The 12,708-nt window shown below is 43.1% G+C and overlaps 1 protein-coding gene across 1 annotated transcript in view; it reads left to right on the top strand.

The window, feature by feature from the left end:
- CNTNAP1 (contactin associated protein 1) overlaps positions 1-12,708 on the top strand; it is a 205,859-nt gene that overhangs the window by 165,657 nt on the left and 27,494 nt on the right. The window contains exon 19 of the mRNA XM_073572312.1: positions 12,393-12,620. Within this exon, the coding sequence (XP_073428413.1) occupies positions 12,393-12,620 (228 nt within the window). The remainder of the gene's footprint in view (positions 1-12,392; positions 12,621-12,708) is intronic.

Raw genomic sequence — 12,708 nt, 5'->3', positions numbered from 1 at the left:
ACAACAACCACAAGGCGGATTTCATCAACATGGTTATCATTTTAATCAGTGTAATGACGCCAAACTGACAGTGCCTGTAGTTTACTTAGCAAAATCCTGATGACAGGTTAGAGTTATACGATCACGTTACAAACTTGTAAATTTTTGCCTTTTTATTTAGTTCTACATTATATACTATACAAAATAAATAATCCTTTTTTCGCATATTGTATAATGTCTAGATATGCATCTCCTAGAACACTACTTACAGTTGAGTGAAAAAAGTGTTTGCCCCCTTCCTGATTTCCTATTCTTTTGCACATTTGTCACACTTACCGTAAATGTTTCAGATCACCAAACAAATTTAAATATTATACAACGATAACACAAGTAAACACAAAATGCAGTTTTTAAATGAAGATCTTTATTATTAATGGAAAAAAGAAATCCAAACATACAGGGTCCTGTGTGAAAAATGGATTGCCTCCCCCTTAAAACATAAATTAACTGTGGTTTATCACATCTTTGGGAAGCAGAGTTCAAATTCCCTGGCCAAACCCAGGCCTGATTACTGCCACAACCTGTTCTCAATCAAGAAATCACTTAAATAGGACCTGCCTGACAAAGGGAAGTAGACCAAAAGTTCCCCAAAAGCCAGACATCATTCCGTGATCCAAAGAAATTCTGAAACAAATGAGAACCAAAGTAATTCATAGAATCGTAGAGTTGGAAGGGACCTCCTGGGCCATCTGGTCCAACCCCCTGCTCAAAGCAGGATTCGCTAAATCATCCCAGACGGATGTCTATCCAGCCTCTGTTTGAAGACTTCTATTGAAGGAGAACTTACCACCTCTTGTGGCAGCCTGATCTACTCATTGATCACTCTGTCAAAAAGTTTTTCCTAATATCTAATCTGTGTCTCCTCCCATTCAGTTTCATCCCATTGCTTCTAGTCCTTCCTTGTGCAAATGAGAATAAAGATGATCCTTCTACAATATGACAGCCCTTGAGATATTTGTAGACAGCTATTAAGTCTCCTCTCAGTCTTCTCTTTTGCAAACTAAACATTCCCAAATCCTGCAAGCTTTCCTCATAAGACAGGGTTTGCAGACCGGTCACCATTCTGGTCACTCTTTCCTGAACTTGCTCCAGTTTGTTGATGTCTTTTTAAAAATGTGGAGCCCAAAACTGGACACAGTATTCCAGATGAGTTCTGACCAAAGAGGAGTAGAGGGCAATAATGACTTCACGTGATCTAGACTGTATACTTCTGTTAATACATCCTAGAATCACACTGTTGACTCGTATTCAGTCTGTGATTTATTAGCATACCCAAGTCTTTTTCACATGTGCTGTTGCTTAGCCCTATGCCTCCCATTCTGTATATGCTTTTTTCATTTTTATTGCCCAGATGTAGTACTTTGCATTTTTCCCTGTTAAAAACCATTCTGTTAGTTGCTGTCCACTGCTCCAGTTTATTTATATATTTTTGAATCATCTCTCTCTTCTCTAGTATTAGCTATCCCTCCTAGCTTTGTGTCATCAGCAAATTTAATCAGTTTAACCTCAATTTCTTCATCTAAATCGTTGATAAAGATGTTGAACAATACAGGGCCTGGAACAGATCTCTGTGGTACCAGACTTGCGACATTCTTCCAACTGGATGTGCAGCCATTTACGACTACGCTTTGGGTCCGATCACTAAGCCAGTTAAGAATCCACCTAACAGTTGCCTTGTCCATTCCATACTTAGTCATTTTTTCAATAAGGATTGTGTGAGCTACTTTGTCAAATGCTTTGCTGAAGTCAATATATACTATATCTACAGCATTTCCCTGATCCAACCAGTCAGTGATTCTGTCATAGAAGGAAATTAATTTGGTCTGACAAGACTTATTAGTTACAAACCCATGCTGACTCTGTTTAATCACTTCATTCTTATCCAGGTACTTACTTACATGTTGTTTAATTTGTTCAAAGATCTTTCCTGGTATAGAAGGCCTATAGTTTCCTGGGTCCACCTTCTTCCCCTTTTTGAAGATAGGAACAACATTTGCTCTTCTCCAGTCTTCTGGGACTTCTCCTGTTCTCCAAGAATTTTCAAAGATTATGGAGAGGGGTTCAAAAATTTCTTCTGCTATCAGTACTCTGGGGTGTAATTCATCTGGACCTGGTGACTTGAATTCATTTATGTTAGCTAAGTGTTTCCTCACTATCTTTCTGTTTATATATATCCTGGATTCTTCTATTCCCTTAATAGGACAGTGAAGAACATTTGATGTTACATTTTCTTTCTGAGAGAAAAGAGATGCAAAATAGGAATTTAAAAGTTCGGCCTTCTCAACCTCCTGTCTTACTATTTCATCATTTTCATCCTGTAAAAATCCTATAGCATCTTTGACTTTTCTTTTACTTTTGACATATCCCCAAAATCCTTTATTATTGCTTTGATGTCTCTTGCAGGCCTCAATTCATTGTCAACTTTAGTAATCTGACTCGTGCCCTGCAGGTTCTGCTGACAGCATTATATTCTTCTTTAGATATGCCTCCCTCTTTCCATTTTATAAACATTTCTTTCTTCCTTTTTAGCATTTGCTTAAGTTCTGTGTTCATCCATCCTGGTTTCCTTAAATGCTTCCTATTCTTCCCTCTTTTCGGAATTGTTAACAATTGTGCTTTGAGAATTTCATTATTCAAGATTTCCCATCCTTCCTGGACATTTTTGTCCTTAAGGATATCCAGCCATTTGATCCCTCCAATTCTCTTTCTGAATCCCTTAAAATCTGCCTTTCTGAAATCTAACCTTGACGTCTGAGTCTTCACAGGTCTTCCTCCTCTAGTTATCCAAAATTCTAAAATAGCATGGTCTCTACCTCCTAGGGTCCCAGCCACTTTTACCTCCTCAACCATTTCCTCCCTCTTTATAAGGATTAGATCCAAGGTAGCAGTTCCCCTTGTTTTCTCCCCTACCTTTTGGAAGATAAATTTGTCAGCAAGAGAGGATAAGAATTTCTTTGACCTGTTAGTTTTGCCTGAGAGAGATTCCCAACAAATGTCAGGATAGTTGAAATCTCCCATGACAACTATGTCATATTTTTTGGAGAACTTGGCCATTTGATGCATAAAGAGTTCATCCATATCTTCAGCTTGCACAGGCGGCCTGTAGTAAATGCCTACAATGGTGTCCTTTCCATTGTTCTGTCCTTGTATTCTTACCCAAACAGTTTCCACAGAACTCCCAGTCTATGAAGCTTCAATCTCTGTGCAGATATACGCGTTTCTAACATACAATGCGACACCTCCTTCTCGTTTATCAAGCCTGTTTCTTGCAAATAAGCTGTATCCTTCTAGCCTTGTATTCCAATCATGTGTATTGTCTCATTCAAAAGTGAATGGTAGAGCCACATAGAGCAGTAGCATAGTTAGAAAATATTGCACATTCACACAATTGGCCTATTAACACAATATTGGAGCCACTGGGCTCCAGAGGTGGATGCTCTCAGATCCGCTCCTGCTCCCGTTATTATACTAGGTAATATGCTGACATATTACTATTATGAGTGCAGTGGCTCCAATGTTGTGTTAATAGGCCAATTGTGGGAATGTGCAATATTTTCTAACTATGGTACTGCTCTATGTTGCTCTACCATTCACTTTTGACAATGTTGACAACCTTTTAGCAATGTACTACTTTTTTGCTATTTGTTCCCTTATCTCTGAAATACTTCTTTGGCTACAACATAAATAATATATTGATCTGAGTGGACGTCCTCTTACACATGTGCCAGTAGGTGTAACTCCTCCTCTCCGTGTACTTGTCCATTTAAATAAATATTATTTTTGCATACTTTTTTTGTCATTTTTGGGATTTAATTTGTGTTTTTTTTCCCTCGTTGTGTTATGTATATGCGATTTCCCATAATATTGTCCACCACTGCAGCACTTTAGTTGCATACCACCACTGAAGGTGGGTTTTGTGTGATGTGTTTCACAAGATATTTACAATGCCTATGGGGGTGCATTATAATATAGAGGCTGCCTATGGGGAGTGCATTATACTATAGACTCTGCCTATGGGGAGTGCATTATACTATAGATTCTGCCTATGGGGAGTGCATTATACTATATTGAGGACTATCTGGTGTTATTATGATATGAATGCTATCTAGGGGGCCATCATACAGTGTGGGGATTATAGTGACAGGGCCATCATACAGTGTTGGAGCCATTAAATAGTTTGGGGATATTAAGGGGTCAGTATATATACAGTGAGGGGGCATTATACTGTGTATAGAGGAGCTGTAAAGGGGGGAGACTTGGGACATTATTAACTTATTGTTATAGGGGAACTCGTGTTACTGTAACTGTCAAAGGGGCACTCACAGGGCAATATTACATACTAGGGGGCAAAATGTGGGCCCTGTTTTCTAGGGCACTTGCACTTAAATTCGTTTATTAAACATCAGGGTACAAAGAATGTACAACATACACAATGGCTTATGATAACAGGCATTATACAAAGCACACGTCTCCGTCCATAGTAAAATATAATACAAAGAAATTGCACACTCTTATAGATAAACAAGGTAATATATACATTTCCTTGCAAGCATAGGTAAAGGATAATTGTTTATGCATTTTCCAGCGTGTATATCAATCCAATTTCACAAACCTTGTCATATCATGCAACAGTAAGATCTAACTAAAACTCCTAAACTACCACTACATCAACTAATATCTAATATTTCCGCAGCCTGGTTTCCTATATCATATTGTGTTGCATGTGATGTCTCAGTCTTGCAAAGTGAGGTGAGAGGAATTCCACCTCTCCCAGATCTTTTCAAATTTACCCGGGCATCCCCTGTTTTGGTATAATGTGCACTCATATGGAACAATTGAATTTACCAACTTGATCCAAAATCTAAGGGTAGGACATGAGCCGCCCATCCACCTCAGTGCCAGCACCTTCCGCTCCATAAACAGCGTCTCGTGCAAGAAGAGCCCAGCATAGCGATCCCAAATCTCCTCCTCCCATACCCCAAACAAGCAGACCAATGGCTCTAGAGGGACAGGGGCCTGCACCAGGGACGTCAGTAGTGTAGTCACCTCTTTCCAGTAGTGTAGGATAGTGGGACATTGCCATACCATATGGATAAAATCAGCATCTGGCGAGTGACATCGCATACATTCTGATGATTGAAGCCGACCCATCCAAAAAGTCTCAACGGAGTCAAATATGATTGGTTTATTATATACAATTGTATCATTCTGTTATTAATAGATGGTGATACTCCAATTGGAGACTCCAGAATCTCCTCCCACTCCTCTCTTTGCGTATCAGGGATGAGTTGTTCCCACTTCATCTTAATAGAGCTTATGGCCGATTCTGCCCCTACTGACAGCATATATGTGTACAAAGAGGATATGAGACCCTGGGGACCCTGTGAATTAAGAATTCCTATCAGAGGTAAAGACGAAATAGTACGGTCCACACCCCTGTCCCTCATATGTGATTGAAGAGCCGATCTCAGCTGCAGATAGCGAAAAAATTGGGATCTCGGAATATCATGTGTGGTCTGCAATTGTTCAAAAGACTTTAAGGTCCCCTGGTCATACAAGTCTCCCACTGAAGAAACGCCACACTGGGTCCAAAAAACAGCGGATGGGTGAAATAGTTATTACTCCACAGGGGCATTTCAGCTATAACATCCTTAAACCCTATCACATTCTTGATTTGTCTCCATATTAATCGAGCCAGCCGTAGTAGGGGTAACAGAGGTGGAACATTAGTTTTTTCCAATTCAAGGAAACCTAATGGGTAATCCGCTTGTGCAGCGTGAAGCAGGTGGCTTTCAGAATTAGGGAGGCAATTACCCGGCATCCAGTTATTTAAAGCTTTAGCCTGCCCAGCTAAGTAGTATAGGAAAAAATCTGGCAACGCCGCCCCACCTCCCTTCTTTGGTCTTTGTAAAGTAGACACTTTAAGTTTGGGCCTAGTTTTCCCCCAAATAAAGGATGTGACCAGAGAGTTAAGACTGACAAAAAAGGACTTGGGCACCGCTACCGCACTATGCTGGAGCGAGTAGCCAAATTTAGGGAGTAATATCATTTTAATCAGGTTAATGCGTCCAGCCACAGATAATGGGAGCCTACTCCAAGATGCAAATTTAGCTTTAACTAGTTCCAGCAACGGGTGGACATTAAGTTGTAGATCAAGCGTACTATTATTAGAGATGTGGATGCCCAAATATTTAAAACTAGATACAATAGACAGTGAGGAGAGAGCCTCCAGCTGGGGCATCAGGGCATGGGAAAGGGGTAACAGTGCAGACTTTTCCCAATTTATATGTAAACCTGAATATTTACTGAATCTATCTATAAGGGATATCATCTGTGGCAAAGTTTCTTCCACATCATTCAAGAATATCACCATGTCATCGGCATATAGGCCTATGGTATCTACCCGACCTGCTATATCTATACCCCGGATATTAGGGAAGGACCTTATGCGTATTGCTAGTGCCTCAATCGCAAGGGCGAAGAGAGCCGGGGAAAGAGGGCAACCTTGACGGGTTCCCCTATGCAATGCGAAAGACTTAGATATAGAATTATTTATTATAATACGGGCCTTAGGTTTCATGTATAATATTTTGATCCATGTTATAAATTTATTGCCAAAGCCATACCTTTGCAAACATGCGGAGAGGAAAGGCCATTCAAGAGAGTCAAAAGCCTTGGCAGCATCTAACGATGCTAATGCCCATCTGTTGTCTGGCACCAGGGAGCTATATTGGACTATTGACTGGACTCTTCTGATGTTAATAGAAGTACTTTTACCAGGCATAAAACCCGTTTGATCTGGATGTATGAGATTCAATATAATGGAATTCAGTCTGGTAGCTAGAATCTTGGTGAAAATTTTATAGTCCACATTTACTAATGAAATGGGACAATAGGATCCACATTCTAAAGGGTCCTTCCCCTCCTTCCGAAGCGCTATGATACTAGCCCCATAAAAGGACTCAGGCAAAGAATTCCCTTCCCATATTCCCCAAAATACCTTCACCAAAAGTGGCGTCAGTATATCCCGATACTTCCTATATAGTTCAATAGGGAACCCATCAGGTCTAGGGGCCTTCCCAGAGGCCATGTCTGTCATAGCATTATCTATCTCCTCTGCGGTGAACACAACGTCCATAAGGGCTCGTTGTTCCGAATCTAATGGGGGGGATGATATATCTGACAAATAGTCTAAACACCCCAAAGTGTCAAAGTCACTTTTAGATTCATATAGTGACCTGTAGTAATCCTGAAAACAGCCAAGAATCTCCTCGGTCGAAGACACCAGTGTGCCGTCCACCCTGCGAATCTGCAATATCGTATTAGAGGTGCTATGTTGGTGCACCAGATAGGCCAAGAATTTGCCCGTCTGGTTCCCCAATTCGAAATAGGATTGACTGGTGAAGAATAGTTTGAGCTTAGATTTAGTATCCACATGTTGAGTATATAACCTTTGGGCAGCCAGCCACTCAATCCTGTTCCCGCTAGTTTGGTTAGATACATATGTTGCCTCTGCGTCTTTCAGTCGTTGCTTCACCTCGTCATCCTCCCTTGCGGTCACCCGCTTAATATAAGAGATCGTGGACGATAAACAGCCCCTCAGGTATGCCTTAAGGGCATCCCAAAATAAATTAATATCTTGGGGTTCCGGGTGGGACACGATGAAGCAATTCAACTGATCAATCTTTCTGTCAGGAGACCCCATCAGTTTTAACCAGAAATGATTCAACTTCCAAGCTATCCCATTGTTTACATGCCCATATTTGAGTTTAAGGATAACCGGACTATGGTCTGAGATCCCCCTACTTCCATGCTCTATATCAGCCACCCACATTGCCAGACCGCCAGAACCAAATATATAGTCTATGCGTGATAGAGAGCGTTTAGTGGATGAGTGGCAAGTGTATTCCCTTAACTCAGGGTGACGCACCCTCCACAAATCCAACCACCCGCCACCCCCCATAAATGATGACAACGGGGTTGTAGTCGTTGGAGAGGACCCCCCAGTCACTTCATCATCCAACCTCAATTTATCAAGGCGGTTGTTCATGACCATATTAAAGTCGCCCATACAAATAACATCTGCGTCTGGGTAGTTAAGGGCAAAACTCATTGCCTTCTGCAGAATGGATATACGAGCCGGAGGTGGGTTATAAATACATAAGACCACATATTTCCTGGTGTTTATCAATGCATGGACAAAAAATAAAACGACCCGGGGGATCCCTCCGAGTCTCCCTCACTTCCCATCTGACGTCTTTATGTACCAACAGTGAGACCCCCCTCGAGTAGCTGGTATGGAATGTATGGGCAGACCATTGTACCCAGGGCTTCTGCATGCACCGCGCTGTATCCCTAGTCAGGTGCGTCTCCACCAAGGCCACAACGTGAGGGCGATAATGTCTGACCTGTGAGAAGACCTTGATCTTTTTTCGAGGAATTTTCATTCCCCTCACATTCCATGTTATACATATTAACTCCGACCCCATATTTTACTCCGCTGAACATAGTGCATAGTATTACCCGGGCAAAATTTAGAGACATCACCTAGAGACTGAAATTGTTGTTGACTGCGATTTTAACCTAAAAAATACCAAAAACCAGTACGGAAAAAAAACAAAGTGAATAAACAACAAACAACATAGGAGCAGAGTCCTGTACTCCCATCACAAAACAAACAAGGGGATACCATCACTGAGTCCAGTGTCCGGTATTGTTGGTAACCTGGACGCCTTCGAGTAAAGCTCCAATCAGCGGATTAATAGAAAAATACCAACTAGCAATAGATGCATTAGGATTCTTTTTCAGCAGACCCTCCATGGGATCGCAGCCACTCCGCCGGGTCTGTAAAAAACAAAGTAGAACCCCCGTGGACCACCCGGAGCCGGGCTGGGTAAATCATCGAGTACACAACATTCTTCTCCCGTAGATGTCTTTTGACCTTCGTAAACTGCGCCCGTTGTCTCTGGAGTTCCACAGAGAAATCTGGGAAAATCGAGATCGTGGCATTGTTGAACTTGATAGGACTCTTTTGCCGCGCCAGATGTAGAGCCACGTCTCTATCCCTGCAGTTGAGGATGCGCGCCAGAAAGGGTCTAGGTGGAGCTCCAGAAGGAAGAGGCCTAGTAGGGACTCTGTGAGCCCTTTCCACCGCAAAGATTGAGGAGAATTCATTGCCCAAAGTGGTTTTAAGCCAGTCTTCTAGGAATTGCTCCAGGTGTTGTCCTTCCGATCGCTTCGGCAGGCCAATAATTCGGATGTTATTCCGACGCATTCTATTTTCCAGGTCATCTTCTTTTTGCCTCCACGCATTCATGGAGCCTGCCACTTTCGTTAGTTTAGCTTCCATGGGTGTGATGGTGTCCTCTACCTGGGATACCCGCGTCTCCACCTCCGTAATGCGGCCCTTCATGGCTTGCATATCCTGTCTGAGGTGTCCCACCTCGGTGTACACGTCCTCTATCTTCTCAGACAGAGACGTCCTGGTTAAGGAGATGGCCTGCATGAGTTGTTCAGACACCTGCTTAAAGGGTTAATTCCTCCTGCTCGCTCTCCCGCAGCGTCACACAGGGAGGCAGTGTCCAGCTCCAGGTGGCAGACAGGGGCTCCTATAGCCCAGGGAGAGACCCCCAGGACCTCACAGGGACAACAGCCAGAGAGGGATCCAAGTCCCTATAATGATGGCGCTAGCAGGGCAGGCGATATGAGAGAGGGAAGCGTGGGGCCCAATCTTCCAGGGCACACACCGCCTGCTCCCCTGAATCAGTGAGAATGTCTGCTCACCGTCCTGTTGTTCCTTCAGCGCTGCAGCAAGGGAGCCCGGCGCCGCATCTCACACAGGCAGAGCGCGCGCCTCCAAGATGGCCGCCGCCCTGTGCAGGCCTTGCCGGCCGCCCTGTGCATGCCTTGCCGGCCGCCTGAATCCCCGCAGCCACAGGGGCTTAAAAATCCAGCCCCGCTCTCCCGCGGGGAAGCAGGAACATCCCCAAGTCCAGAGGACGGGCAAATGTCGGCACGGGTAAGGGTCCGCTGGCCGGATATTTTCCTGGATGGCAGGAGCTCTCAGAAGCACGATCTCACTGCAGCTCTACATAGCCACGCCCCCTAGAGCGTTGTCTTTGTTGTATTCTCTGCAGCCGAGTCCTGACTGGAGGAGTCGTCATGTCGGTCTAGGCCAGATGGAAAAGACATGAAAAGTGAATGATTCCGTCAGCGGTAAGTCATTATCTCTAACTCTGCTGTAATCTATTATATGTTCTGTAGGACTGGTATTATTTAATACTGACCATATGGCGGTAATATCAATACTGGTCTTTTTATATATAGATTATTTTTGGCAACAGCGCGGTCATCTGCTGAGGTTCTCTGGTTAGGAGCCCACTCAGAAGTTTCGCCCCCCGAACCAAAACCCTAGCTACGCCTCTGGCACTTGGGTTATGCAGCAGGACAATGATCCAAAACACACCAACAATTCTACCTCTGAATGGCTTAAGAAAAACAAAATTAAGACTGTGGTGTGACCCAGTCAAAATCCTGACCTTAATCCAAATGAGATGCTGCGGCATGACCTTAAAAAGGCAGTTCATGCTCAAAAAGCCTCCAATGTGGCTGAATTACAACAATTCTGCAAAGATGAGTGGGTTAATATTCATCCAGAGCGTTGTAGAAGACTCATTGCCAGTTATCCCAAACGCTTGATTGCAGTTGTTGCTGATAAGGGTGGCCGAACCAGCTATTAGGTTTAGGGGGCAATAAATTTTTCGCACAGGGCCTTGTAGGTTTGGATTTCTTTTTCTCTTAATAATACAGACCTTCATTTAAAAACTGCATTTTATATTTCCTTGTGTTATCTTTGTCTAATATTTAAATTTGTTTAGTGATCTGAAAACATTTAAGTGTGACAGACATGCAAAAGATTAGAAAATCAGGAAGGGTGCAAATACTTTTTCACACAACTATGTATGTTAATTTATTTGTATAGACTACATTCTGACTCACTGAGTCACAATCATGTGTGCACAGCTTGTATCGGTGCCAGTGTAGGTTCCCACACCGTTAGCATATATAAAGAAACTCAGCACTCAACTTAAGTGATCACATAATTTAATGTCGCCCACACTTGTAGTAAACAAAAACGTTTCGGTCTTACATCAGACCTTCATCAGTTACGGATTAAAGTATGGTTATTAGGTCAGGTGGACCAATATATTCGGCTGAAGATCACTAGATCATATAACATTCCTTGACAGGAAAAAGTAGGGCAAGGGTTGTCAGACCTGTGCACATATAGGGTTAAGTGTGCCGTGCCTCAGTGGCATGTGCAGAACACCGCGTGTGCAGAATGCTGTAGATAAGCCCCTGATGGCGGTGCCGGAAACTGATAGTCGAAAAAATAGGTGACAGATTGCCTTTAACATAACCATCCAGCTGTAGATACCCTTCGTATGCCTATACCTTGAGCTTTTTAATTTTTGTAATTGTTCCCCCTTTATTGTTGATTTTTTTTTTGCTGGATTCAAAGCTACACTGCTTAGGCTAGTTTCACACTAGCGTATTTTACATGCAGCGCACGGCGCCACTAAGCCTCGCCCCCTGCCCGCCCCGTCCTCTCCTCCTACTATCGCACACGGCTGCATGCGATCTGCGCACCCTATCTTTAGCATAGGGTGCGCTGACCGTGTGCTAGTAGGATTTTTGCCTGCACTGCGCACTTTTGAAGATGCGCCGGACGCACCATGTTGCATTTTGGCGCGCTCAGCGCACCTTCAAAAGTGCGCAGCGCACGCAAAAATCCTACTAGAGCACGGCCAGCACACGGTCTGCCACCCTATGCTGAAGATAGGGTGCGCAGATCGCATGCAGCCGTGTGCGATAGTAGGAGGAGAGGACCAGACGGGGCGGGCAAGAAGGCGGGGCTTAGCGGCACCGTGCGCTGCATGTAAAATATGCTAGTGTGAAACTAGCCTTAGTGTTGCTGTATAATGCCCTCCGTACTTCTACTTCTGAACATATGCTGCATAGAGACATAAGAACAGAAAAAAACATTTCTCTGTGTGGATGGTAAAGGAGATATAACAGTTGGTCTCCACTCACTAGCTCAGACACAATTGAAAATCAGAGATAGATCCTACAGAAAGGAGAACTGATGAAAAATTAAGGATACAACTCAAACAATGGCACATGATAGTGTTATACCTCATGGAGTCATGTGTACACATGTAACAGCTTATTCTGAAAACTCACTTGAAACGTCAGGTATGTCTATATGATTATCTCTGTATGACATCAGAAAGTATCATTCTGGATCTACAACTGAGTACTTTGAACACTGTATACTCAATTTCTTTTTACAGACATTGGTGCATATTTTGAGGCGGGGGTCTGGCTACGTCACAACATCTTGTCTGCTGGGATGGTGGCTGCTCAGCAGTTTGCCAAAGTTGTGACCCTTCCAATGTTTGTTAGCAACCTCACACGCGAAGAAATTTCATTTAGTTTCAGAACCACCACTGCTCCAGCAGTTTTGATGTACATCAGCTCATTCTCATCAGATTACATAGCATTTTTGCTCAAGCCAGATGGTAAGTGCTATTATGCTTAATTTCATTTAGTCTATGTAAATCTGCACGAGTATGTTGATCTATAAGCACAGTCCAAGCCACACAAATA

Source organism: Dendrobates tinctorius, unplaced genomic scaffold (assembly GCF_039654945.1).
Source record: "Dendrobates tinctorius isolate UK_male_01 unplaced genomic scaffold, ASM3965494v1 ptg000032l, whole genome shotgun sequence".
Taxonomy (NCBI): domain Eukaryota; kingdom Metazoa; phylum Chordata; class Amphibia; order Anura; family Dendrobatidae; genus Dendrobates; species Dendrobates tinctorius.
The sequence above is the reverse complement of the archived record's forward strand: the minus strand, read 5'-3'. Positions and strand labels throughout refer to the sequence as shown.